Here is a 27,555-nt window from a genome sequence, read left to right as displayed (position 1 = left end):
GAAGTTTAAATGCAACATTTTACAGAAGTTTAAATGCAACATTTTACAGAAGCAGTGGTTTGCAACACAGACAACACTGTTTCAGTGCTTTAAAATACAGCCAGTACTCTCACACCTGTCACTAACTGGCTGACCCCAGGCAAGCACACATGAACCACAAGACCCCCAAAATGGTGAGTAACCGCAGGGGCAGGGTAAATCACTGTTCCTGGACCCTGCTGTACACTGGCCACGTGGCTCTTGGGCACTTGGGGAGAGCTAACCCTGTAAGGTGGGCCTGATAATCATTCCTATCCCCACACTTTCCACAGGAAGTGATCATTATGGAAGATATCTCGCTGCTAAGGGTGAGCAGGGAATCAAGGGAGGGTCTTCTCCAAGCCTGCGGCTTCCGCCCTGGCTCCAATGCGGCTAGCCTGTGTGCAGCAATGATCCCTGCACCAGTCACGGCAAAGTAGCACGGGAAAGTTACCGTTAATGGGGCAAGAAACAAAGCAGCTCTGCCGAGGAACCTGCAGCAGCGGATTGCCCAGTACCTCCACAAGAGTTTCCTGGAGATCTGAGGGAGATTCCTATGAAGTGAGGGAGTGTATCAACAGCCTGTTCCACTGCTCAGGCTAGGCATGAGGTGGGAGACAAGCCTGCTCTCTGAAACCCTCCTGCCCCCAACAACTCGCTTCAGCAATTCCCAAAATCAGATCCACTTACCAGGGGCCTCCTCTCCTGTTTGTGTTTTGCCAAGCTCCGACTGCTGTAACTGGGTAGGCTCCTCCAGGGTAGAAAAGAGCTCCTGACTGCATGCATCTCTGGCCTCCGAGTCATCCTCTGCCTCTGGGTCCCCCTCCCCCTCTTCGTCCAAGATTGCCTCCTCCTGGCTCGGTCCACTCTCGACTGGCACACAAGCCAACAAAGTATCCACAGGGTCCTTCGCAGTGGAGGTGGGGTCACCACCGAGTATCGCGTCCAGATATTTGTAGAGCCCGCAGCTCGTGGATGCAGCACCGGAGAGGTGGTTTAACTCTCGTGCCTTGTGGTAGGCGTTCTGCAGCTCCTTCACTTTGACCCTGCACTCTATCATGCATCTAGAAATCTGTCCGAAGGTATCATAATTCCGACAGCTGGAGTGCAGCTGTGACTGCACTGCCTCCTCTCCCCAAATGCCAATGAGGTCCAGCAGCTCAGCACTGCTCCAAGCGGGGGATTGCCTGGTGCGTGGAGCAGGCATGGCCACTTGGAAAGATACGCTGAGACTAATGCACGCATCACCGAGCAAACAGGAAGGGGACTTTCAAATTTGCAAAGGAATGTACAGGGTGGGACTGACTGTTGGTCACCTGAGGGCAGGGCAGTAGAGTTCAAACCGATAGCCAGAAAGGTGAGCACAGACATTGTGGGGAAACTTCCCGGAGGCCAACTGCAGCGCTGTAATCACCACAGTGTCTACACTGGCTCCGCAGCGCTGTAGCCCCGGCGCAGAAAGCTCTACACCTTTCGTCGGGGTGGTTTTTTTAGAGCGCTGCATCTGCCCAGTTTCTGTGCTCTAAATGGATTGGCAGTGTGTACACCTTGGGAGTTACAGCGCTCAAAGCTGCTTTACTGCACACAAACTTGCCAGTGTAGACGGGGCCTTATTCTGAAATCAAGAGTGCCTTTTTCCAATTTAACTTAATCCACTAAACTAAATCAGAAATAGGCATTGAATTCTACAATAAGGGAGTTCCACACCGGGAGTTATTTCTGAATATTATTCAGGAATATCTATTTTGGTAAATGTCCAAGTGTAGACATGCCCTTATAGTCTGTTTCAATAGGGGTTCTAAATCTTAGGTAGGCCTGAACAGCTTTGTAGGGACTTAAGTAACCAGATGTTATCCTACATAAATTGCCTGAGAATGTAGTGACCTCTGGTCTCAGGCAGCATGGTCTAGAAAGAATGGGTGCCCAAACAGTATTCTGAGATAGGCCCAGAGGCATGGTTAAGCCTGGAGATGCAAGTTAAGATGTCAAGCAGTAGTCTCTTAAGTCTGCTCTGCAACCTGTATACCCTGAAAACAAACAGTATAGAGTAAAGGATCTCTGCCACAACATTTGGAGAAAAAGAACAGTGGGATTCTTTACACATTAGCGTCTCAAGGGGGGTGGGTCACAGTAACAGGACAGACTGCATTATAGCATATGACTACATTCAGGCATGAAATAACTGAGCAGCAGGAGATGGCAGGCAAGAGAGGTTAAGGCTCAGAAGAGGCTTGTAACAGTGTCCAAACTTGAGAACATTCCCTGCTGATCCCCAGAAGCCAAGAACAGTGGTGGCCCTTTCAAATATTAATTGGGATCATTACTGGTAATCTGTCCAGAGCCTCTGTATCTAGGACTTCTTAGATGCCAAGATCTAAAGGGTTACAGACCAGTTTCAAGCAGACCCAACACCAGATTATGCAGAAATGCCTTTGAAAACTAGCTGTACTGGTCATTGTAAATGGTGCATATGCTTGAGGGGAAATCAAGGGAAAAATGCAGTTTATAGGACCAAAAAAAAAAAAAAAATTAACACCTGATTGTCTAAGACAAAGACTGTTCATAGTTGTGATGGCTAATACTCAATCATGCTCTAGGAGGGGGAAATTCTATGATTACAGTATTAATTTCTGTGCCTTCATAGCTGGGTTCCTTTTTTCTCACCCTCAAATCCTGTTAGATGAGCTACTTTCCGATGGTGTCAAAAAATAGTCTTTTACTTCACTACCACTAGGTGTCTACAATTCATTAGTTTATGTGAATTATTAGTTCACATATGATATTCTGCACCTAGCAGGCATTTCCAGAGATGGATATGGCTATTTGTGCCTGCCCAATGTTTTGGAAGCATTGATTAGTGTACAGATATTCCTCACTTATATTCCTCTTCTGCAACATTTGAGCACAGATACGTGAAGTTAGTTTAATACCACTTTAAAAACAATGACCGATTTCCACTTCCCCAAAACCCCAGACGTAGCACCGATTTTGTGGGTCTGGTGATGTTATGTTTTCCAAAAGGTACCCACTGAATGTGATGTCAAACTTCTAGATGTCTTGAGAGACCGTGGAGCAAAGGATGGAGGGAAGTGTGGCATTCAGAAACAGAACAGCAGCTCCCAGAGAGCACAGCATCACACAGTAATTAAGTTTTGAAAATCCTAGTGGCTAGGAACCCAGCTGAACTGAACACCCAGCACCAAGAATAAATTTAAAAACCCATCAACTTTCACCCACATTTTGGTTTAAAATTCCCCATGTCCAAGTGCACACACTTGGCCATCCAAAGGAGACCATTTGAAAATTTCAATTATAAGTACATACGATTTAACACCATCTAAGAAGCATTGCCCAAAGTGAGGCTGTCAGTTTTTTAAGTCTCCTGAAAAGATTACACTACATTTAATTCCCTCTCACTTTATAAGGCCCAATTCTACATTTTTGCATTGTACAATCCCCAAAATGCCAATTATGGAGTGGATCAGTGTGAAATAAAATAGAAAGATTGTTTGGAGAATGGAAGTTAAATTGTAAAATACGTTTTGAAAATATTTATAAGATTGCAAGTGTGGATTCCCCCTTGCTTAGATGTTGGTACAAAGCTTTGACAATAATTGATTCTGCTTTTTTAAAAGCGGACACAAAACTTGGTTAGCAGCTATTGGCTTAATATAACGAGGCTATACAGCTAAAAAAATCATGGTTTGGAATTGACTATTAAAAACATCCAACCTAAGCAGTTTGAGTAAATTTATAAAAATAGGACGGTTTTTGCATGAAATTTATAACTGCATCTTTTAGGAAATGTAGCACACTGAATTAGATCAGACAAAAGCAGAGCTGGAGAGAACCTCAAGAAGTCATCTAGCCCCCCGCGATGAGTCATCTAGCCCCTCTGCAGCATAGGGCAGGGGTCGCAAGCTGGAATATTCTCTGCAACTTGAAGTCTTTAGATCACGATCTGGAGACTTCAACTGCAGAGTTAAGGGAAAGTGGGGGGGTCAGCTTTTGTGGCCTGCATCATGCGGGAGGTCAGACTAGATGGCCATATTGGTCCCTTCTGACCTTAAAGTCTATGAGTCTATGAAGACAAAGTATGCCTACCACCAACCCTGTCAGATGCTTTTCCAACCTATTTCTTAAAGCCTCTGCAGCCCTACGTAACCTGTTGTAGTGCTTACCTATCCTTAGTTAGGAATTTGCCTAATACCTAAGCTAAATTTCCCTTAGCTCGGGCACTGTAATTTTTTAAGCCATAAAAAATTTGCAGGGGATAAATCTTGAGTATATCTTTGTAATGAAGGTTTTTAAAGAGAATTTAAGATCCCCGTCATTTCCACCACCACCCCGTTTCCTTCAGAAGTGAACATTTCTCCTTCAGAGAAACTCATGAATTGCCTCCTTTCAAATCATCAACTGTTCTCAATACAACCAAAGCCACAGGCTGCCCTCAGTTAAGATGGATGCTCACTTCTGACAGCAAAGGGGCTGGCATCTTCCCTGAAGATAGAATGGCTTAATTCCCATTGCATAGTAGTGGCAATCTTCGCTAAGAGAAGCTGTGACCTCTGTCCCATGGAGTACATTGGGAGATGATGGCCACTTTAAAAAGAGGGCTATTCTTTGTGAACTTCTCTGAGGAAAAGGCTTTGTATGCTAGTCTCTACTGAAGAAAAAAAACATACAGTTATGAAGACTGGGGGCAGGTTCTGGGCAGCATGAGTGACATTATTGGCTGTCTGGGAGGATTTGAGGACTGGCACCGGCCCTAAGGTAAATTGAGTTTGAGACCCCTGTTTTAGAGCCTACAAGTCCAATCAGTCCTACATCTTGTTCAGCCAATGGCTAAGACGAACAAGTTTGTTTACATTTACAGGAGATAATGCTGTATTTACAATGTCACCAGAAAGCGATAACAGGTATTTGCATGGCACATTTGTAGCTGGCATTGCAAGGTATTTACGTGCCAGGTATGCTAAACATTCATATGCCCCTTCATGCTTTGGCCACCATTCCAGAGGACATGCTTCCATGCTGATGACGCTTGTTAAAAAATTTGTGTTAATTAAATTTGTAACTGAACTCCTTGGGGGGGAAGGGGGGAGGAATTAATATGTCTCCTGCTCTCCTTGGGGGGGAGAGAATAATATGTCTCCTGCCCTCTTTTACCCACATTCTGCCATATATTTCATATTATAGCAGTCTCAGATGATGACCCAGCACAAGTTCATTTTAAGAACACTTTCACTGCAGATTTTGACAACGCTAAGGTACCAATGTGATATTTCTAAAGATAGCTACAGCACTCGACCCAACTTGATTTAAGAATCTGAAGTGCCTTTCAAAATCTGAGAGGACGAGGTGTGGAGCATGCTTTCAGAAGTCTTAAAAGAGCAACACTCCGATACAGAAACTACAGAACCCGAACCACCAAAAAAGAAAATCAACTTTCTGCTGGTTGCATCCATCTGACTCAGATGATAAAAATGAAGATGCGTTGGTCCGCACTGCTTTGGATTGATATCAAGCAGAACCCATCATCAGCATGGACGCATGTCCTCTGGAATGGTGGTTGAAGATGAAGGGACATATGAATCTTTAGCGCATCTGGCCCATAAATATCTTGCGACGCCAGCTAAAACAGTGCCATGTGAACACCTGTTCTCACTTTCAGGTGACACTGTATACAAGAAGCAGGCAGCATTATATCCTGCAAATGTAAACCAACTTGTTTGTCTGAGCGATTGGCTGAACAAGAAGTAGGACTGAGTGGACTTGCAGACTCCAAAATATTGAACTGCATTCAAAAATAAAATGTATTTTTGTATATAGTTCTACATTTCTAAGTTCAACTTGCATGATAAAGAGATTGCACCACAGTACTTGTATTAGGTGAACTGAAAAATATAATTTCTTTTTTGCTTTTTTACAGTGCAAATACTTGTAATCAAAAATGAACATAAGCACTGTACACTTTGTATTCTGTGTTGTAACTGAATCAATATATTTGAAAATGTAGAGAACACCCCAAAAAAATTAAATAAGTGGTATTCTATTATTGTGTAATCGTGCGACTAAACAGATTAATCGCTTGACAGCCCTAATTTTAATATAGGTGCGGTTTTTTTAGTCAAGGAATGGGATTTAAGCATCAGAATATGGCAGTCAGCAGCACAGTTATACAAATGGAAAATCTTCTCGCTATAGACTGGTGTCTCTCATCCATTCCAAGTACTGTTCGTTCTGAAGGCCATGAATAAATCTGTGGATCATGAATTTCTGATGGACTGGTTATATCTGGCAGAGCAGATATCAAGATGGCTCCTCTTCTCCAAGAAATCCTGAATGACAGACAGTTACTCTATCTCAAGGCTGAAAGAGCCAGGAAGACACCACATGGAGTCAAAGGGAAAAAAAATATCATTCTTGGAAGGTAGGAGCTCTGGAACTTGCTTCTACAGGAGATTAAGCTGAACCAAGCACTAATCCAGTCATACACTGAAAGATCACTTTTTGTTTATATATATCTTCCTAATGGATGGAATAAGTTCATGTCCAATCCACCAATCAAGAAGTTATGAAATAAGACAGTGGATAACTATTCTCTCCAATACATGAAAATGGGCGTAAAGAGCCCCTGTTATAGTACAGTGGTGGGTTTAAATATGTAGATAATAAATCTATGTAAGTCACGGTATTTGTAAAATTCTTACTATTAGTGTTGTAATTCATGTGTGCAAAACAGAGTGTTAAAGCTGAACACTCATTTTCATGACTTGTATGAAGAATGAATAATGCATTAACAGTTTTCTTTATAAGTATGACTTTTCTTCTAGAAGTAAATATATAGTACATATAGGTTTATCTACTTCTGAGCAAACTTGTGCACACCTGGCGGGCAAAGTAAGTTGTGGTTGAGTTTACATGTGGAATTATTAACTGTATCACCAGGAAACTGCATAAAGCAATACAGCTCCATAATGCTGTCAAAAACTGTAACTACAATTTAGAAGTTCTACATTGGCTATGCATCAGTGACAATTTTAAAATTGCTTGTTACTCTTCTAGTTCCACCTCCCCAACCTATTACTACACTACTAAAGTAACTTCCCCATTGAGATTTAGCTACATGCAAGGTTAGTACTATAGAGATCTTCGAGCTGGGTACACAATACAGGAAAATATGGCCAGCTTAAGACTGGTAAAAAGGTTTATTTTTGGGTTAAAATCTATTATGAATGTTTTGAAGAGTTGCGAGTCAGTGAAAACAGGGACTGCAATTTTACCAGCAGCACATAAGACATCTTACCTCAACCGTTTCAACTGTCCACTCATCTACCTGTTCCTTCTCACTGCTGCTGAACTGAGTCTCCGCCATGAACTGTCTGTTTACATACTAAAATAAAAATGAGAAAGTATGAAAGACAGACAGTGGCATTAAAGCTAAAATAGTGACTGCAATCTTTCCACTGAATAGTACCTCAGTTGATTCAACTTCACTTGGTTCAGTGTATTCTTCTGTTGGCTCAGGTTCTATGAGAAAAATATACTATTTTAGGCACATTCCATTAAGTAAATGTATGTTACTCTTTCCTTTAGACTTGGGGTGGGGGGGGGGGGGGGGGGGGAATAGTTACATCCCAACCAGTAGTTTAACAGTTTATCTTTCTTTGACAAACACTGTTTTGGTTTAATCTTTGTGATTTTAGAGTTATGAGAACATAAGTTCTGTTCTTTAACCTACAGCTCTACAGCAAACTGGACTAGAAAGATGTGGGAAAGCAAGATGTGGTGACCAATTTTAATCTACATGATAGCACATAAGCAGTTTCACTGTTAAGATGTATTCCTAGTTTAGAAGTTGCAGTGAACTTTGTCTTGAGTGCATATTTTGAATCTTTGCCCACTCAATGAAGATCCCATTAAGCGTCTGTGCCTCGTTAGGCTGCTGCTATATTCAGGATTTTAACTGCCAGTTAGCTCATTCTTCACATTTATGCACTTTGCATTTATCTATTATGTAGCCAGGCTACATATGTTCTTTTACAAAGCATGAAATTCTGTCTAAAGCACTAGACTGACTGAATAGTTTAGATATATTAGCTTGATTTATTTCACATTTGTAATTATTTTTCCACTGCTCTTATGGATCCTAGCAAGTAGGGATAACAGTAGACCTGCAACTTACACATGGAGACCCAAACAGATAAATGTACTTACCAGCTTCTGCTACAGGGTCTTCCACTGTAGGTGCAGGGGCTGCCTCCTCTTCCTCACACAATCCATTCTGATGGTTGTGGGTACTATCAAAATAACTAGTTTGAAGAATGCGTTCAACAACATCCTTCAAGGCCTTGTCTGCAAAGGAATTAAACTCTGGTCAAGTATAGACTAAAAGATCACAACTGTTTTCCAGGAGGATGTCCATCGTCCCCCCCCCCAAATCTCATAAAACTTATTTTCCATTTATTGGTAGGAAACATTTACTATCCAGAACTAGTCTAATATCACTTTGAATTTAATTATCTACCACAGAATGTCCTCTGGATTTTAACGATCAGAAATGAAAAGCATTTCCTGAGTTGTGCCAGCACTGCATACTGCCTGTTTGCACATTAAACCATGGTAATTTAAAGAGCAGCTGACAACTCCAAAGTCATTTTGAAGCAATTCTGCTTCTTGAATCTATGAAAAGCTGAACTTCATTTTTGACTAGATCCTAGGGGATAAGTATCTTAAAATGTACCCTGAAAGAAGCTGTTAGACATTGATAATGCAAGAATAAGCAAGATCTCCGCGAGGTCTGTGTATACCCCCCAGAACCATAGCATAACCCTAGAGTCCTGGAATGAGTGCAAAATCTAGGTCGGCAAGCCGATTTTGAGTGGCACGCTGCTGCCTGCCGCAGTCCCGGCCCCCAGCCCCACTCAGCCCCCACGCCCACCACTCTCCCCTGCGGGGGCAGGAGACAGAAGCTTGGTTCTGCAGCAGCCAAGCTTTCCCCCTCCCCTGCTTCTTCCCCCAGCATGGTGCTTTCCTGCCCCTCCTCCTCCCCGCCGCCGATCAGCTGATGGCCCTTGCGAGGGGGAGGGGGATGAGTGGCAGCTTGCTCGCTGCTCCGTAGAGGAGGCAGAGAAGAGGTAGGGACGGAGCCTTGAGGAAGGGGTGGAACAGGGCATATCCCTTCCAGCCCCCTGCCATGTGCCGCTTAGGGCAGGGAGCTGGGAGCACCCCCACGAGCCGAGCACCCCAGCCCTCTGCCCTGAACCCCACCCCCCACACCCAGCCTTCTGCCCTGCACCCACCCACACCCACACACTAAATGGAATACACAGCTGCATCTACTCGAAGATGAAGAGCAGCAACAGCCAGGCCAAGTAATCTGCCAATGAGAACTTGACATGTGTCCAGTCTTTATCGCACCAACATATTACAACCAATAGAACTGTTGCATGCAAATTAGCTGCAGAGGAATAGTGGCAATTGGTTGGGATACATGGAGTCATTTGACATCAGAGGTAAAAGTTGATCTGAACCGGTCTGTAAGCCTATATCATAACTATATACAATTTTTAATAACGTAGCTTTTTACAACGAAAGTTCTTCAAATATAGCATAGACACAAGATTTCTATTACTTTTATATATGGAGAGTTTGAAGAATTTTCTTCTGTTAAATTCATTTGGGAGTGAGTTTAAGTATAGTAGATGCTAAATTTCTTAAAGAACACAGTTTTCAATGGATTTTGCATCCAACTAATCTACTGAATTTTCTAAAATTTACTGCTGTGCTCACAAATTAAGTTGTGTAACTTTGGAGGATACACTGCCTTATTCATATATAGCAAAAGTTAAATCCCTGCTTTAAGTGCAAAATGGAATTCAGTCTAAAATATGGAGTCACAACCAGCACTTCCATAATAAGCTGAATGCACTGTAAAGCACACATCTACATATCTTGGGCCCACCCATACAGGAAAATCCTAATAGTATCTAGTTGCCATTTAAAATGCCATGTTTTGCTATGATTACAAGTAATTATTCTTTTGCATTATTTGTAATACTAAAAATAAATACTAGAAAGAAAACCCTGATTTTAACAGCACATTTTCTAGCGATGAAGAAAATAGAGGACAATTTCAACTGTAAATAAAAGCATAAGCAAAGATTGCTTTTTCTTGCCAAAATTCTGCTTTATGTACAAAAATATCTTCCTAAAACTCTTTTAAAGTTGTTTTCAACAATTCTTGACAAGGTTAGCACATCCTTATGTCACATTTTCAGCCTAAATTATCTACTTAGTCCAAAATCACAAAGTATCATTATGTCAGAGAATTATTACCTCAACAGTTATAGCAGTTTTCAGAAAAAAGCAACCAACCCTGGAAATATTAAGCCCCTTATACTTTAATGGTTTATCTTATTCACACAAACATACTTCAAAACATCCATTAAAAGCTGTAATTTTCCTGAGATTGGTTTTAAAACCACACTCCTTTAATTCCTCCAGCAGGAAGTTTCACTTCATCTCAAATTAAGCAATACGTTTGGATATAACAGTAGACAATCTATATATATTACAGCTGTTTTCATAAAACCACATACGTAGATGGATTTACTTACACTAATGAAACAAACGATTTCTTGCTAAGAAACCAGATGCTATTCTTGCCAGATTTTCCAAAGAGCTTAACTCCCATTTAAGCACCTCAACAGAAGCTGAGCTCTCCTGAAAATTTGGCTACCATTTAAGCATTCCATTTAAAAAAGTCATAACTTGCCTTGTTTAAGGTCTAAAACTAACCAAGTACACATTTCATTGAGAAATATTCCTTGTAAAACCCAGTTTTCTAGAAAGCAAAAAAACAGCTACTACGCACCATCAGTGACAACACCGCTGAAGCAGCAGAAACTGTGGGCCCAGTAAATGATGAGTAAGGTTGTCTCAGTGCCAAATACAATCTGCAGTAAGTTACCATTTCACTGAACTATAGTTACAACATAGCTGAGACCAAGATAATTCAGTCACTATCCAGACAAGCAATTAGCAAAAGATAGCAATTCTAACAGTTAAAACTATAATCACAGGCATTTGTAATGTAACTTTTACTCATATATTTAGTATATTTTTTCCTTGCATTCAATGTTCTACTTTAAACATACTTACAGGTAGTTCCACAAACAGGCTTATCCTTCCCTTCCAGTAAGTCCCACAGGTGAATGGATGCTTGTTCATACTGTTCGTTCAATCTTCAACAAAAATATTAATTAATTGAAACATAACATTACTCAACAGGTCTCAAAATTCTTATGCTGCAGATAATTAGAATAAATGCACTGATCAATATTAACATTACAGAGATTACTTAACAGTAAAACTAGCACATTACCTCATATTCATGTCCCGCTCAGGGTCTACTAGCTTGTAAAACTCATCCAGCATTGTCAGTTCCTCCTCTGTCAGTACAGGGATGCCATTTGATCCTTGTTTCAGGTCACTGCGCACTTCATCATCTCCTAACTTGTCCAAAATAAACTGCAGCTCAAGTACAGTCTTTAAACGTTTCTGTTCAGCTTCTTCTCGCATCAGCTGCTCCCGCCGGGCTGTCTTCTTTATTGTTTTCTGGATCTGCTCACAAGGAAAGGGGAACGTTAGACTACTTAAGATAGATTCTGTACTGAATTGAGTTAGACTACAACTCAAAATGATCTATGTATCCAGGGAACTGGCTTTTAAATGCCACCACATTTTCTTTATATAAAGCAGTGATACTCAAGACTGAGGTGCACGAGCCACAAGTGGCTCTTTGATAGGTCTCTTGCAGCTCTTTACAGAACGTATTAAAATACTGTGATATAATTATTAACCAATCAGGATGCTTTTACATTATTAACCAATTGTAGTTGACAAAATAATCTTGGTCAATCATTTTGCTGTGAGAATTTATCTATCCACACGCACTCCTGTCATACTGTTTAAACATGAATATATAGTACTATGGTAAATGAATCTATAAATTTCCACAACTGTGGCTCTTTGGGGTAATGCAAATCACTAATTTGGCTCCTGAACCACTGAGGTCTGAGCACCACTGCTATCAAGCTACTGGTTCTAATCATAATCAATATAACCATCATTAAGATTTTACCAAGATATTCTTCATATGTAGTGCCAGCGAAAGTATACTCCACTAAAAGAGAAAGATAACTGACATTTACCAACATTAGCTAAGATCAACTTTAGAGACCTACTGTTGGAATATTATATCATGATCCCCCAACAAATCCACTTGTCTATTCATATACAGAGTTTTAAAAAGTCAGATGGAAAGGGCTGTGCCAGAGCAGTACAGGAATTCAGCTTCAGGGAAAAAAAAAAAAAAAAAAAAAGGGAGCACAGGTGCTACAGAGGAGGAAGAGCAACCCTTCATCATCAATCTGCATAAGTACTGGTGACAAACAGAATAAATCTTCTGGCTAGTGACGTCAGGGGTTATCAACACATTTTTGGTGGCCTCAGAGCATGGCCACCAACTATTGCTGGTCGCAGCTGACAATTTTTCCTAAAATACTTTATTTGTTTTTCCTAAAGTTAGTTATGCACATAAACATTTCCAAATCATTGCAATTTCTTTATTTAAGGTTTGGGGTGTTGTGTTTTTTTTTTTCTCCCCTTCAGACTCAGTAATAAAAATGTACAGTTGTCTCTATTCTTCACTGGACCTAAACAGAATAGAGAAACAAAATAAGGTGCTTTGCACGTTCTTGTCTTCATTATTGTTTCTTTTGCTTTTTTGGTTGCCTTTTTTTTAAACTTGTAAGTCTGCTGCTGTAAGAAGGGATACTTGTAAGTTATCACCACTTTTCACAGCTTCCCAGCTAGCTAGTAAGTCTGCTGTGAAAAGTGGTATTAAACAAATACAAATATCCTCGTTCACAGCAGATTTCCTCAGCCCTGGCAAGCCCAGGGATAAATTAAGTCCTGGATGAGAAGGTGAGTAGGGAGGCAGAAGGGATCAGGGGCAACTGGGGGGACAAAGGAAGTCGGGAGAAGAAGGGAGAAACCAGTTCTATTTCTGCAAGTCATAGAAGGACAATGACTTTGTTCCTTGGCAGATTAAGGGATTCATTTAAAGTGATGCAGCAGGGAGAAGACTAGGTGGCATGGTAGAAAGAAGAAGAGTTACTTATTTTACAGTAACTGTTCAAGACACGTTGTCGGTGTGGATGAGAAGGTTACTCACTTTGTGCAGTAACTGAGGTTCTTCAAGATGGTTGTCACTGTGGGTGCTCCACTTTAGGCGTCTTGACGCCCTGCGCTTGTAAGCTGAGATTTGTAGTAGCAGTGCCTGGTTGGGCCGCACATGAGCTGTAGCCATCACGCGCTGCTTTAAGTGGTTACATAGCGATGCAGCCAACCATCCCCCAGTTCCTTCTCTACCCCAGAAGATTGGCGTGAAACTCCGAAGTGTGTGGGGGGATAGTGGAGCACCCACAGGGACAACCATCTTGAAGAACTTGAGTTACTGCACAAGGTGAGTAACCTTCTCTTCTTCTTCAAGGAGTATCTCTGGGGGTGCTCCACTTTAGATGACTGTTGAGCACTGCCCCTCAGTGGAGGGGAGAGGCTTTGGAGTTGGTTCATTGGACGGTGGATAACACCGAGTCCAAACTGAGTGTCTGCTGCTGATTGTTTTTCTAAAGCATAGTGTTTAGTGAAAGTATGGGCGGATGTCAGCGATAGGCCACAGATGTTGAGAACGCTCTGGTGGAGTGTGCGCGAACTCCAAGTGGAGGTTGCAGATTGCTGTTTTGATAGCACAAATGGATACATCCAGATATCCATTTGGACAGTCTGTTTTGAGAAGGCTTGGCCCTTCGAGCGTTCTGTTATGGAAATGAATAGTTGAGATGATTTCTGAATGTTTTTATTCTATGTAGAAAGCTAATGCTCTGCAAATGTCTAGCGTGTGGAGTGAGGCGTCCCTGCTGTCAGTATGGGGCTTCAGGAAAAATACAGGTAAGTAAATGGGCTGATTTAAATGAAAAGGGAATCAATCTTGGGTATGAACTTAGGGTGCAGACATAGGATTACCTTATCCTTAAAGAATGCAGAATAAGGTGGGTGTGCCATTAGGACACCTAATTCTCCCACCCATCTTGCTGACATGATGGCAATTAGGAAAGCAACCTTCACTGATAAGTGCAACAAAGCAAGCTGCGAGGGATTCAAATGAGTTTCCCATGAGACTGCATAAAACAAGGTTGAAATCCCACATGGGAGTAGAGTTTCTTAGTGTGGGATAAGTGTTTTCTATGCCTTTAAAGAAGGGTTTAGTCATCAGGTGAGCAAAGATAGTGACTGCGTCCACCTTGTCATGGAAGGAGGTGATGGCAGTCAAATGTAATCTGACTGAGCTGGTGAATTTTTAAAGTCCCAGAATCCTCGACTATATACTAGATATACTAGGGCCGACTGGAAAAATCTGTTTGTCCTGGCACCAAGTGCCGAATCATTTCCACCTACGTATGCATGTGTCTTTCTTGTGCTTAGTCTCTGACTGTTCAGTAGTATATCTTTCACTTCCTCTGAACAGTCCTTCTCGACCCCCATTAGCCATGGAGTAACCAGGTCTTGTGGCAGAGTACTGCGAGGTTGGGGTCACGGACCCGCCCTGCGTCCTGTGACAGAAGGTGAAGCACTAAGGGAAGGGTTCGAGGCAGTTTCACTGCCATCTGTCTCAGGTATGGGAACCACATTTGTCTGGGCCACCTGGGTGCAATGAGAATGACCCTGGATTTGTCCTGCCTGATCTTGTGAATGACTCAGCTCAGCAGTGGGATCAGAGGAAAAGCATACATCAGTGGCGCTTCCCACTTTACGAGGAGAGCGTCGCCCAGGGAGTGGTGTCCCAATCCAGCCCGGGAGCAATATTGTGGGCACTTGGCATTCTGAGCTGCTTCAAATAGATCTATGGAACCCCCAATAGGTTGAATATGGCTTTGAGAATTCAGGGATCCATCTCCGACTCATGGGTTTGTGAGAAATCCTTGCTTAGTTGGTCCACTGTTGTGTTCTGACATCTCAGCAGATAGGATGTCAATATCTCTATGCTGTTGGTGATGCACCAATTCCAGAGGCGTATTGCCTCTGCACATAGTGGGTGTGATCGTGCTCCCCCTTGGCGATTTATATAGTACATGCATGCTATATTGTCTGTAAGGGTCTTGATGGCATTGTTCTTGATTAAAGGGAGAAAGTGCTCGCATGTGTTTCGGACTGCCCTTAGCTCCAAGGTTGGACTCCGCTGGAGACCAGTGGCCACGGATTGTATTGTCATGTAAATGTGCCCCCCAACCAACCAGAGAGGTGTCTGTTGTGACTGTCATGGTTGGAACTTTTTGTTGGAAAGGGATTCCTGAGCATTCTGTGGTTGTGTCCACCCTGTTAGCGAGTCTTTTACCCTGCAGGACTTCTGTTGAGAGAATGTCTGTGTGTTATATACACTGTTCAAAGCCAGGCCTGTAAGCATCACATGTGGAGCCTGCATATTTTACGACAAACATTGCTGGCAACATGTGCCCCAAGAGTTGTATAGATGTTTGGCAGATGTTTGTGGGCTGTCCATCATGGCTGAAATTAGGTTGATTAGAGTGAGGAAGCACTATTGGGGGTAACATTGCTGTTTCTGTGAGATGGTCGAAGTAGGCTCCTATGAATTCCAACTGTTAGACAGGAACCAGGGTGGACTTCTGTACATTTATTTGTAACCCAAGGTCTGTGAACAGGGTTATCGTGGTTTGCGTGGTATTTATTGAGCCTTGCTGCCCTTATAAGGCAGTTGTCTGAGTATGGAAATATCATCACTCCTTGTTTGCAAAGGTGAGCTGCAACGACACCAAGAACCTTGGAAAAAACTCTTTGGGCAGTTGACAGGCCGAATGGTAGCGCTCTGTATTGGAAATGCGGATTCCCTTGGGTGAATCTCACGAATCTTCGGTGCACCGGGTGAAACTGTAATATGAAAATAAGCGTCCCAGAGGTCGAGGGCCGAGAGACAATCTCCTTTCTCTAATGCCAGAATTATTGTGGATAAGAGTCACCATTTTGAAATGTCGTGTTCTCACAAATTTGTTGAGTTTTCGCAAATCCAGGATGGGTCGCCACCTGTCGTTCGTCTGAGCAAGAAAATAAATGGGAATAAAAAAACCTCTCCCTGTATTGAGATGGTTCAAGTTCCACAGCACCCAATTGTACAAGGTGGTTTATTTCCTGTTGTAACAAGTGCTCATGAGAGGGGTCCCTGAAGAGGGATGGGGAAGTGGGGTGGGTAGGTAGGATAGAAACGCCTTTCTGGATAATCTCCAGAACCCATTTGTCTGTTGTGATGGTGTTCCAGACAGGATAGTATGGTGACAGACAGTCTCCAAATGGGCAGGAGACCGGATGTGGTTCCAGAATCAGAGAATGTGGAAGTCTTGTGTCCTCGACCACACCTTCAAAATGATTGTCTGGCGGTAGATGGTTGAGACATTGAAAGCTGATTTTAGCTCTGCCAACGTCTGGTCTGTCTTTGTTTACTTCGTTGGTCATACGGTCTTTGGGTCCGAGAATATGGGTCAGGCTGGAACCTCTGGTTGTAAAACTTGCCTTGTTTCTTTTTGTTTGCAGGTACATATATGCCCAGGGTTTTTAAGGTCGCCTGTGAGTCCTTTAAGGTGTGTAAGGACACATCGGTTTTGCCAGCAAGCAATTTTTGACCCTCAAAGGGTAAGTCCTCCACAGTGGACTGGACTTCCCTGGGGAACCCCGAGAGGTGGAGCCAGGATGCACGGCACATGACCACAGATGTAGCGATGGACTGTGCTGCCGTGTCTGCAGAGTCAAGAGAGGCCTGTAGGGCTATCCTGGCAATGAGAAACTCCCTCAGAGAGGTTTGCCTTATATTGTTCCTTTTTGTCATCGGGTAAACTTTCAGTAAAGTCAATGGATGATTACCTGTTTTGTTCATTCCTTCTGGGGCACCTGGCATTGGCCACTGTCGGAAGACCGGATACTAGGCTAGATGGACCTTTGGTCTGACCCAGTATGGCCGTTCTTATGTTAATTCCAACATTTTGTGAAACAGATTATGTGTGTATTTTGCCAGTATGGCCAAATAATTGGCTATGCGGAATTGGAGTGTGACAGAGGAGTAGGCTTTCTGACCAAAAAGGTCTAGCCTTTTCCAGTCCTTATCACACAGGGTAATTCCGGACTAGTGGTGTTTTTCCTTTTGGTTGACCACATCCACCACCAGCGAGTTTGGTGCAGGATGGGTGAATAAAAACTCAGCTGCTTTTGCTGGCACATATTACTTTTTGTAAAACCTCTTACAGGAGGGAAGTGCTGTGACAGGTGTCTGACAGATTATTTTTACAGCGTCCATGATGGCATCATTAATTGGCAGTGCTATCTTCGCTGTAGGGGATGCCTGGAGTATGTCCATGAGCTTGTGTTGGGTCTCCGGTAGCTGCGCTAGCGAAACATCCAGAAATTCAGCTACCCTTTTGAAGAGACTTGAAAAGATTTGAAATCATCCCCCATAGTAGGGGATGGTAGCATTATTTTTTCATCTGCTGACGAAGATGAGATGTGAGTGGTCAGCAGGGTGTCACCTTCAGCTGTGTTCTCTTGTCTCTCTAAGGGTGCTGGGACAGCTAGTGAAGGGGACCGTGTTGTTCTGGACCTCGGTGGGTTAGGGGGCCTGAGGTTTTGGGCCTATAATTAAGGCTCAATGTTTGTCACGGATGCCGTTACTTTCCAGGACTTCTGCAGCGGCCCGTGCGGCTGGCCCGGGAGCCGCCTGAGCAGCTTGGGCAGCCCTGGGCCAGTTGTACTGGCTGTTGCTGGGGCAGTCTCGGGGCCCCCTGCAGCAGGAGTTTGGGGGCTCAGGGCTGGAGACTGTGGTGTAGGGCCATGCTTACATGCAAGGGGGGGCGGACTCCCCAGAAAGGCAACAAACTCTCCTCCCTCAGCTCCTAGCTCCATGTGCTGCCTCCGCTCGCAGGCACTGCCCTCGCAGCTCCCACTGGCCGCAGTTCCCAGCCAATGGGAGCTGAAGAACCAGGGCTTGGGGCGGAGCGGAGGCATATAAGCATACGTTGCCGCTTCCCAGGAGCCGGGTAGGGAACCTGCCCTAGCCCCGCGGCCCGCCTCCCAAGTTTTAGTCGGGTATATAGTAAAAGTCATGGACAGGTCATGGGCCGCAAAGTTTTGTTTACTGCCTGTGACCTGTCCATGACTTTTACTAAAAATACCCGCGACTAAAACGTAGCCTTACCTATACAATGCCCATGGATCCCAGTATGGCCAGTTGGGTGGCAAGGGTATAGGAGGCGGTGTCCATGGCTGCCCACACCAGTCCCGCATGTCTGTAAATGTTTAGTACTGAGAGGGTCGAGATTTAGGTGAGAAGTGGCGAGGAGTGTATATTACTTCCTCATCCTCTTCTTCCTCATCACTGGAGAGGGGAGGGGCTGATCCACAGGGAGCGGTTACCAGCCTTGGTCCCAGTCTCACTGGGGTACCATCTGTACCAAGTAGGGGAGTTCCAGGTGTGGAGGCCACTACCAGGTCCGCATGCCTCATGAATTGCTGCGGAACCGCGAGGCTCGGTGCCGGGGACGGCATCATGCACTGACCAGGAATTAGGGTCAAAGCTGTTGGTTCCGACAACTTGGAGCTGTGCTGAATAGGTACAGCAGGTGGCGCCATTGTAGTGCTCAGTGCCGTTGTTTTCTTTGGCTCCGTAGGTGCCAAGCTGAGAGGTTTGATTTTACTGCATGCACCTCCATTAGAACTTGTCCGCATAGGGTCTTTAGCTCCTCGGGACGTCTCGATACTGGATGTTCCCGGTGCCTCACTGTCCGGCGCTCTCGGCGTCATTGGTACCAGGGCAGATTTCTCATTTGGAGATCACTTTCTTTTAGGCAATTCTCATTGTGGAAATGAGTGTGATCGCTTTTTGGTAGCCTTCCTAGGAGCAGGCTCCTAGGCAGCTGTTGTTGAAGTAGATCCCCTGTCAGATGCTGCCACTGGCGACCGTTGGCCAAGAGGTGTCCTGGACTCTGGGTCGGAGGCAGGTCTGAGGGATTTCTCCATCATCAGGAGCGTCAATTGGAGATTCCTGGCCTTCCTTGTCCTGGCAGTCAATTTTCTGCAGTGTGGACACTTTGGGGTAACGTGTCTCTCGCCAAGGCAGCGGACACACTGTGCGTGGTCGTCAGAGACCGGTATGGAAAGTCTGCAAGTCAGGCAGCGTTTAAAGCCAGGTGAGCCGGGCGTGTCTGAGAGAGCAAGTCCTTTGGAAAAAGAAATGGGATAACCCTGTTTCTCTCCCCCTCCCCCTTTTTTTGTTTAAAGGCAATAGTCGAGTACCCACCGGGGAGGCAGGGGTAAAGAGGAAAGGGAAAGATTTTTTCCTAACATTATATAAATAAATAAATAAATAAATAAATAAATTAAATTAAATAAATAAATAAATAAAAAGGACAAAGGGGTAGGGTAGCTAACTATAACTAAACTAACACTATCGGAAACACTACCAACTATTAAGCTTACCTGAGGTAAGAAAAGGCACTGCTGGTGCTCCAACTCAAGCCAAAGGCACTAAAGAAGGAAGTGGGAGGCGGTTGGCTGCACACCGCTATGTAACCGCTCGGAGTGGTGCGAGATGGCTACGGCACGTGCACGGCCCAACTGGGCACTACTACTACAAATCTCCAATTACAAGTGCAGGGCGCCAAGTCACCTAAAGTGGAGCACCCACAGGGACACTCCTCGAAGAACCCCTACCTTCTGGTGCACGTGCGCCTCACACACAAGAGGAATCTTTTGACCAGCACTCAATTAGGTTTGCACCTGAGCCTTGCATGTCCTCATTATCCCTCCCCCGCACAAGTATATAGGCAGAGCAGCCCAACTGTCTTTCAGTTCTTTCGTTGAGAAACTCAATGCAGTATACTCCTGGGGGAATTCTGCCCCACTCTACGTTCAAAGAACTTATGTCCCCTGCAGATTGCTTCCCTTCACTTCCAAAGCAAAGCAAAGCAAAGCCGCAAGAGCGGTCAAGTGTCCCTCCTAAACAGCGTAGGTGCTAATTTTGGGTGCCTGGAACAGCCAGCGGAGTATTAAATCTCTGCCGGGGGGGGTGGGGGCAGCTGTGTTTGCCCCAGCAAGTGGCTCTTACCCTTCACTGGGCTCAGTTGCTAGTCCTAGGTGGGCTGGGGGAGGATAGGACTTTCTCTTCCCCTGCAAAGAGCAGCCAGGGCTGCGTCAGACACATCCCCTGGTTGCAGGCAGTTCCACACCCCTGCCTACCTGTTTCCTGCCCCCACCGCTCCTTGATCACAGTTGGAGTGGAGTATGGGGAGCTGTTCCCCCATCCACCCAACCCCATGCATCCGGACCCCCTCACCGAGCCTCATCCTTCTGCACCCAGACCCGTACCAATCACCTGCAACCAAATCCCAATCCCAAGCCCTCCTGCACCCAAATCCTCCGCTGAGCCCCTCCCCCCCCTTAATCTGGACCCCTACACCCAGACTATCCTCCGCTGAGCCCCTGCACTCAACCCACCAAGCCTGACCCCCCGCCACACCACCCCAACGAACCCCCACACACCCAAACCCCTACCCCACCAAGCCCCAAGCCACCAGTACCCGGACCCCTCCCCCTGCTGAGCCCTCCTGCCATGCCTCATCCCCCCACAACCAGACCCCTCCCCCCGCTGAGGCCCAAACACTTCACCTGGATCCCCCCCGCTGAGGCCCAAACACTTCACCTGGATCCCCCTGCAAAGTCCCATTACCCCTGCACTCAGAACCCCTCCAACTAGCCTCCATGCATCCAGATTCCCCCACACTCACACACCACACTGAGCCACCCTCACCCAGACTGCCCCACACAAAACCCTCTCAATCCACATCTAGATACCACCACACTAAGCCCCCCCATCACACTTGGATCCTTGCCTGCCCAAGCCTACTTGCCCACTTCTGGTGCGGAGGGGCAGGCCCGGCCCTTGCACTGCCGGATGCAGCATCGACACTCCCTTGCTCGTGGGACACTGACTTGGCGATCTCCCACTTCTGTGAAACCAGTGGCCTGTGCTCCCCACTGCTATGCTGGAGCCTCCACATTTATTTACTGACAAATAAAGCTTGCAGAATTTTAAAATATTGTGTGCAGAATTTTTATTTTTTTGGTGCAGAATTCCTTCAGGAGTAGCAGTATGACTGAAGAGGTTTAGTACACCTTGCTATGGTTGAGGCAGTAGACAGAGGAAACAAAGAAAGGAAGTTCACAGGATTGGAAATTTCTACACATCCAATGGAATTTCAAATAAAATTAAAATGTTAAGATGTATGAAAATAAGTATTAATAGTTTATCATTGTTCATTAGAAGATTATTTTAACCTATAAACAACATTTGAACAAAGAATCTTCACTTTAGTCATATCCAGTTAACTTTAAGACTCAAATTTTCCTTTATGGGAGTCACGTCTTATCTGACTTGACAACTTTCCTGTATTCGTATGTCCTCTCAGAGTAATAGGGTTCACTCTCAGGCTTGGATTACACTACAGAGTTAGGTGGATGTAGCGCAATTTACGTCGCCCTAACTCTAAGTGTCTACACTACAACAGTGCTCCTGCTGATGTAAGTCGCCCACTACATCAACTTAACTCCACCTTCACGAGAGGTGTAGCGCTTAGGTTGATGTAGTTAGGGCAACGCAGTGTTCATGCTGGCCCCACAGCCCAAACCATCAGCCCTGCCACTGACAGCTCTGGCTGTCGGCCCCAGGACTGGAGGGCTCCAGCTATCAGTGCCACACAATGCAGTAATTACTGTGTTGGCTGTTCATCAACCTAACTTAGGTCGACTTAATTTTGTAATGTAGACAAGGCCTAATTTATCTGAGGCAGAGATTTATTATGGCATAGTGGCCTAGCATAAGGGGGCCTGCAATATAAATATTTAAAAAAAAGAAACCACTCTCAGACTCTGAACAAAAGCCTAAATATATCTGTGGCATCCCTCCTGCTTCCTTTTTAATTTGTTGGTTTATGACAATTTTACCGTTACTGAACTGGTGGGTTACTGTTGTATACCACTCATGTTATGTGTTCAGTGAATTGTGAGGCATTTCATTATTTTTGGTCACATTTTGTCAAGTGCTTTAAAGGCCATAGAATTCAAAGAAGAAAGTAATACATTAATTTTTTTCATGCTGTTAAGCATTACAGAAAATCTTTTAAACAAAGACTTTTTGAGCTCAACTTCTTTTAACAGGAAACCAACTTGCTGTGACAATATACTGAATTGAGTCTGAAAGACTCAGAAAAAGAGTAAGTCAGAAGTTTAAATGCATCCTTTTTTTCACATAAGTGTTTAACACGTTGCAATTTAAGAAGTCAAATATAAAAAATATAACGTGCATTAGGTTCTTTCTAGATAAAAAGTCATTCAACATCACTTATTTGTAGAAAACAGTTTAGTTTTTCCTATTTCAACTGTTAGCCTGCATCTGATTTTCAATCCTTTACTTACATCTTGGCTCAGAGCCATGAAACTCCTCTGCAGTTCTTTAGCAAATTCCAGGTTATTCGTGACTTCCTGGTACTTAGACACTGCATCCTTGAAAAAAATTAAAGTGACACTTACTACAAAGCAAGAGATATGCACTTCCAAGTGATAACTTTCTGCATAAAGCACTGTCTTGCTCTAAAAATAAGTTAAGCATCTTTAAACAGTAATGAGACTACTAATAATGAGAGGTTAGAGTTTGATATTTGAGGCTTCAAATATATTGAGTAGAAGAGACATGCAAATACTTGAAGCGTTAAGGACTTAGCTTTCTGGAATAAGGGGGCCGGCGTGCATGTGCACATGCACGAGAGTTGTTTTAATATTTAGTTTGATCACTCTATTTTAGTCAACTAAAAATGGGTTAAGTCTCATGAAAACGAAAAGCAACTCCTAGAAAGTCATATGCAAAACAAAACATTTTGAAGACTAACCCAGGTCAGACTAACCTACAATTAATGCAGTCTAGAAAAAGGGTGGAAAGCAGGATGGATAAAAATTGAGGATTTTAAAGAAAAAGAGCAAAAACCTGATATTTAATACATATTTCTTTTTAAAAATAAACTTGTTTAAAATTAAATTTTAAATTACCAACTATGTTAAGGCCTACTTTTACTATAAGAAACGGTTACTTACTGTAACTGTGGTGCTTTAAGATGTGATGCAGATGTGCATTCCACTTAGGTGGGTGCATGCTTAAGTGGAATACATGCCTACATCTACATGAAGATGACTCTGGGTTCAGTTTAGTTAGTAGGTGCAGAGAGAATATTTTCTTCATTTGGACTAATTCATTCAAAATTGAGAAACTGGGGAGCTGAAAAAGCAGGAAAGTTTGTTTTCCTCTTCCAAATTATGAATAAAAAACAAGTGGGAGAGGATGAGATCTACTAATTCTAAAAACCAGAAGGACATGGGGCCAGATTTTCAAAAGTTATTTAAGTACATAAGATGCAGACATGTGACTAGTGGGATTTAGATGTCCAACCTGCTTTGCAGGGTGGATTAAAACAAAAAATTTAAAGATTTTTTTTTAAAAATTGACTTATTTAAATAATACATTTTTCTTTTTAAAAGTAAACCTATTTAAAATGAAATCTGAATTAAGATATGTTAAGGCCTGAACTTCTTGTAATCTCTTAAAACATTTAAATAAAAAAAATAAATATGCTGAATCCAAAAGCCTCTATCAAAAACATTAAAGGCTGCTTGTCTATTTAATGAAAGAACCAGCAGAAAATCTTTTGAGGTCAAGCTTTATAAATATGGCACAATAAGTGAGCCTAAGTAACTTGGAAGACTGTCACTTTCATGAAACATAGGCGAGCAGGAACTTTTAACATAGACATATTTGAAAATTTTCCCAGGCTGACCTGAAAATCAGTTTAATTCACCGACTACAGTCAATCCCTCTGTTTTATAAATCATTTAGTTGTAAAAAAATGTGAAATGTTTTAATAAAGACAAGTTTTGTATCCAAAACATTTAAAGTTGTCTTGCTTAAAAAATATATATTTTATGCACCATTTTGTGTTTAATTAAATTTCAGATACCGTCCTAATGTAGCTTGACATGAATCATGAGCAAAGTTACCTTGTAAATAAGCAATGTATCATTCACCATTTTCTAACATACTACACACACACACACCACTTAATAGGAATCTGAAAATATTAAACTAATCACTTAAATGTGTACCTTTCTAGGTAGCAAAAAGATGTATCAAATCTAGTGTAAAGGCTCTATTTATCACCTTTCGTTTGAAAATAACTGAAGTACAAATGGAAAAGGGAATTAAAATTGATGTTAAATCAAGGCACTTGGTGATTTAAAAATCAATCGACCCTGCTGCACAGGTACTTTTGAAACCACACACACACACACACACACACACACTCACACACCCCGACTCCTCCCCCCTGGTGACCTATCTGCATCTTTAGGCATTTTGATCATGATGGTGGCAACATGTTCATTCACTAACAATAGTTAATACTTCCTTTGCTGAAAAATCAGTTAATTCTAAATACAAAACATGTTTTATAAACCTCTTAAATATCCAGTGCATTTAAGGTAGTTTTATTTAACTAATAACAATAAATTTAAAATGCTGTTTGTGTATTTTTAATTTAATTTCAATTTCCATCCAACTGCAACTTGACAAATCCCGAATAAAAATTTATCTGGCAAATAAGTGTGTCATTCACCATTTCTGAATAAATGATGAGCTGTATAATTGCTTAAGTAATTGTGGGCAGACATAATAGATCCTCTAGGTTAGCAAAAAGTACCAAATGCAGTGCAAATGGTATATTTAATGGCAAATCAACATGTTTTAATGTTTATACCAATCAGTGAGAATGAATTTTTTCTTAAGAAAATAACTAAGTACAAATGCAAAACAAGATTAAAACAGATGTTTTAAACCAAGGTTTGTTTCCTGCTTGCTGATTTAAATCATGATTAAAATTATTATTATTTAAAGCAATACATCCTGGTAGACAATTTCCTTCCCAAGCGATTTTAAACATTTGCTCACATCTTACATTTATATTCCTTCATCCCCTCCACCAAAACCAGGCCAGACTCTTGCAAAACTCTGAAGTTCTACACACAAGTTTGGGGAAGGAGACACTAGACAGCTGAAATCCCTGTTGGGGTAGAGTTAATAGTGGAGCATTCTTCATGAACTATGATTTTGCTAGCAGAGAGGTCTCTCCCAGGGTGGAGGAACAGAGGATATGTATAATTTGTTGCCTTTAATTTTTCCACTCCTTTGCTTTTTAAGTTCTTTAGAGCTAGCTTAACTGACACAAGGCAGTGTTTGTGTAATTAGGTTCCCAGGTGGTCTGTTTTAAAGATAAGTGATTTTGAAGATCACCACTCAAGTGACTCAGAAGCAAAAGTCCCACGGAAAACTAAACTTGGATATTCAGTGAAGTAATGGCACTATTCAGAGATAGGAATGTACTCATTACAATATTAAATAGCATGCTCTTCATGAAATTCTCTCATTTCCCCAAAAGCGCCACTCCTGATTATGAACAGCAACAGAGCTAGCTGAAAATTTCTGAACAAAAAACATTACTAGCTGAAAGTTTTTCCCCCCAAAAGTGAAAATATTCTTTTTTTTTTTAAACAGAAAATATTTTAAGTACCCCAGAAAATTTAGCCTCTAGAGTTTAGTCTTTGGTTGTCTTCATATTTAGTCATTGTCTTTTGTCAAGTAGCCAGTGTGGTCCAAAAGGTGGTTAGTCTGTGGGGCCCAAGGGATCAAGTGGCCCAGTCAACTAGCTAGCCCATTTTTTTAAACTGCTCTACTTAACAGTTTCATGAACAGGATTTTTGACAAAGCAACAAGATATTTAGGCTTTATCTACACTGTGCACCTTTTAGTGACACAGCTGTGCCGCTAAACCCAGTGTAGCTGCTGTTTGTCAGCAGGAGAGCTCTCCTGCCGAAGTGCTGTTCAAACCAGCACTTTTCGTCAGTAAAATTTGTGTCGTGACAGGGGAAGGGGGGGGAGGGGAGTTAAACCCCCCTGAACGACAAAAGTTTTGCTGACAAAGTTCCAGCGTAGACGATAATCCTGTTTTAGGAGATTGTTCAGCTAGGTCAGCAGCTCTGGTTCAGATCTAGGTCTTCATCAAAGCAGCAGCAGCTGTTATGCTGAAGACCTAATCTTTAACAAAGGTGCCCTTCTTTTGTAAAAGATCTTCTGATGTAACAAACCTTCCTCAAATTGCTAACTCCATGTATCAGGTTAGCCCTCAATTCCAGATAAAGAACATTAATGAGGCATATGAGAAAGGTGGTGTACTACCCCTCTCTTAAATCATACCAGGCATCTTTCACATATTATGAAGAATGAGAACATCAAATGTAAATCATATTTTCCCTCAGCTAGCTATAGCACATAAGGATTCAGTTATGGTCAATGTTAATTTATTTCACCTTGTTAATTAACCAATTTATATTAGCCAAGAGAGAGACCTAAATTATCACCTATGCACAAGTTGTTCAGTTTGTATTTTTTTAAGACAGAAGGGTCCAAAAAATTATGGGTCTCAAAATGTGAATTTTAACTGATAGATTTTCTTGAAACTCCCCCAAAAATTCAAGTTTGATTTTGAGATTATGTGCTCAACTTTCGGTCATTACACGGTTTTCCTATAAAAGAGGCTGAACTCCTGCTTTAGGTGTGAAACAGAACATAACCTTAATTATGGCACCACCACGGATCAATTTCAATAGTACTGTTAAATATTTAAGTCAGTTTTCACCACAGTACACTAACAATTGTGAACCTAAACAAACAAAAATACCAACACACAAAATATATCCTTGCAGCTTTTCAATCTATCATTAGTACAGCTGAAGCCAGATCTACTCAGTTACTTTTAAATTTGAGTTCATATTAAAAAAAAATTCAAGCATTGACAGCCTGCTAAAAGAGATTTGTGGAAGTTGCAATTTTTACCAGTTGATCTTGATTAAGGCGCTCTCCCTTGTTCATTCGATCCTGGTAATCATCAAGTTTGCCCTAGGGGGGAAAAAAATGCTTTTATGTTTTGTGTACTACAAGTCATAAAGAGTTATGCACAAGAAGTGAGATTTTATCTTACGGTTCCTCCCGTGTTAAGTCACAATACCTATTTTATATGAAATTACATTGTAACACAAGGTGCAAACTGACATGATTATGAGCTTTGTATGCAAATACCTGAACTCATTTTACATTTAAAAATATACTTTTACAAGGAGGAAATATTTTAATCTCACTTATTCTGTTACTATAATGCACATCTTAGTGACCTTTCTTGCAACCAACAGAAAGTTACTTTGCATCAGCATTGAAAGTGACCTGCAAAGAAACTAGGTGTGTGTGCCCTGTTTAGTTTCATG

The 27,555-nt window shown here is 42.5% G+C and overlaps 1 protein-coding gene across 3 annotated transcripts in view; it reads right to left on the bottom strand.

Annotated features, from left to right (window-relative positions):
* Window positions 1–27,555, bottom strand: part of CAPRIN1 (cell cycle associated protein 1) — an 89,431-nt gene that overhangs the window by 29,262 nt on the left and 32,614 nt on the right. For all 3 annotated transcript variants that reach the window (XM_024213857.2, XM_024213860.2, XM_024213859.2), the window contains exons 3-9: window positions 27,131–27,193; window positions 22,615–22,701; window positions 11,408–11,646; window positions 11,185–11,267; window positions 8,239–8,376; window positions 7,499–7,551; window positions 7,328–7,414 (exon numbers count right to left, since the gene is read on the bottom strand). In XM_024213857.2, coding sequence (XP_024069625.1) covers window positions 7,328–7,414; window positions 7,499–7,551; window positions 8,239–8,376; window positions 11,185–11,267; window positions 11,408–11,646; window positions 22,615–22,701; window positions 27,131–27,193 — 750 coding nt within the window. The remainder of the gene's footprint in view (window positions 1–7,327; window positions 7,415–7,498; window positions 7,552–8,238; window positions 8,377–11,184; window positions 11,268–11,407; window positions 11,647–22,614; window positions 22,702–27,130; window positions 27,194–27,555) is intronic.

Source organism: Terrapene carolina, unplaced genomic scaffold (genome assembly GCF_002925995.2).
Source record: "Terrapene carolina triunguis isolate 2854851 unplaced genomic scaffold, T_m_triunguis-2.0 Scaffold96, whole genome shotgun sequence".
NCBI classification, from domain to species: domain Eukaryota; kingdom Metazoa; phylum Chordata; order Testudines; family Emydidae; genus Terrapene; species Terrapene triunguis.
The sequence above is the reverse complement of the archived record's forward strand: the minus strand, read 5'-3'. Positions and strand labels throughout refer to the sequence as shown.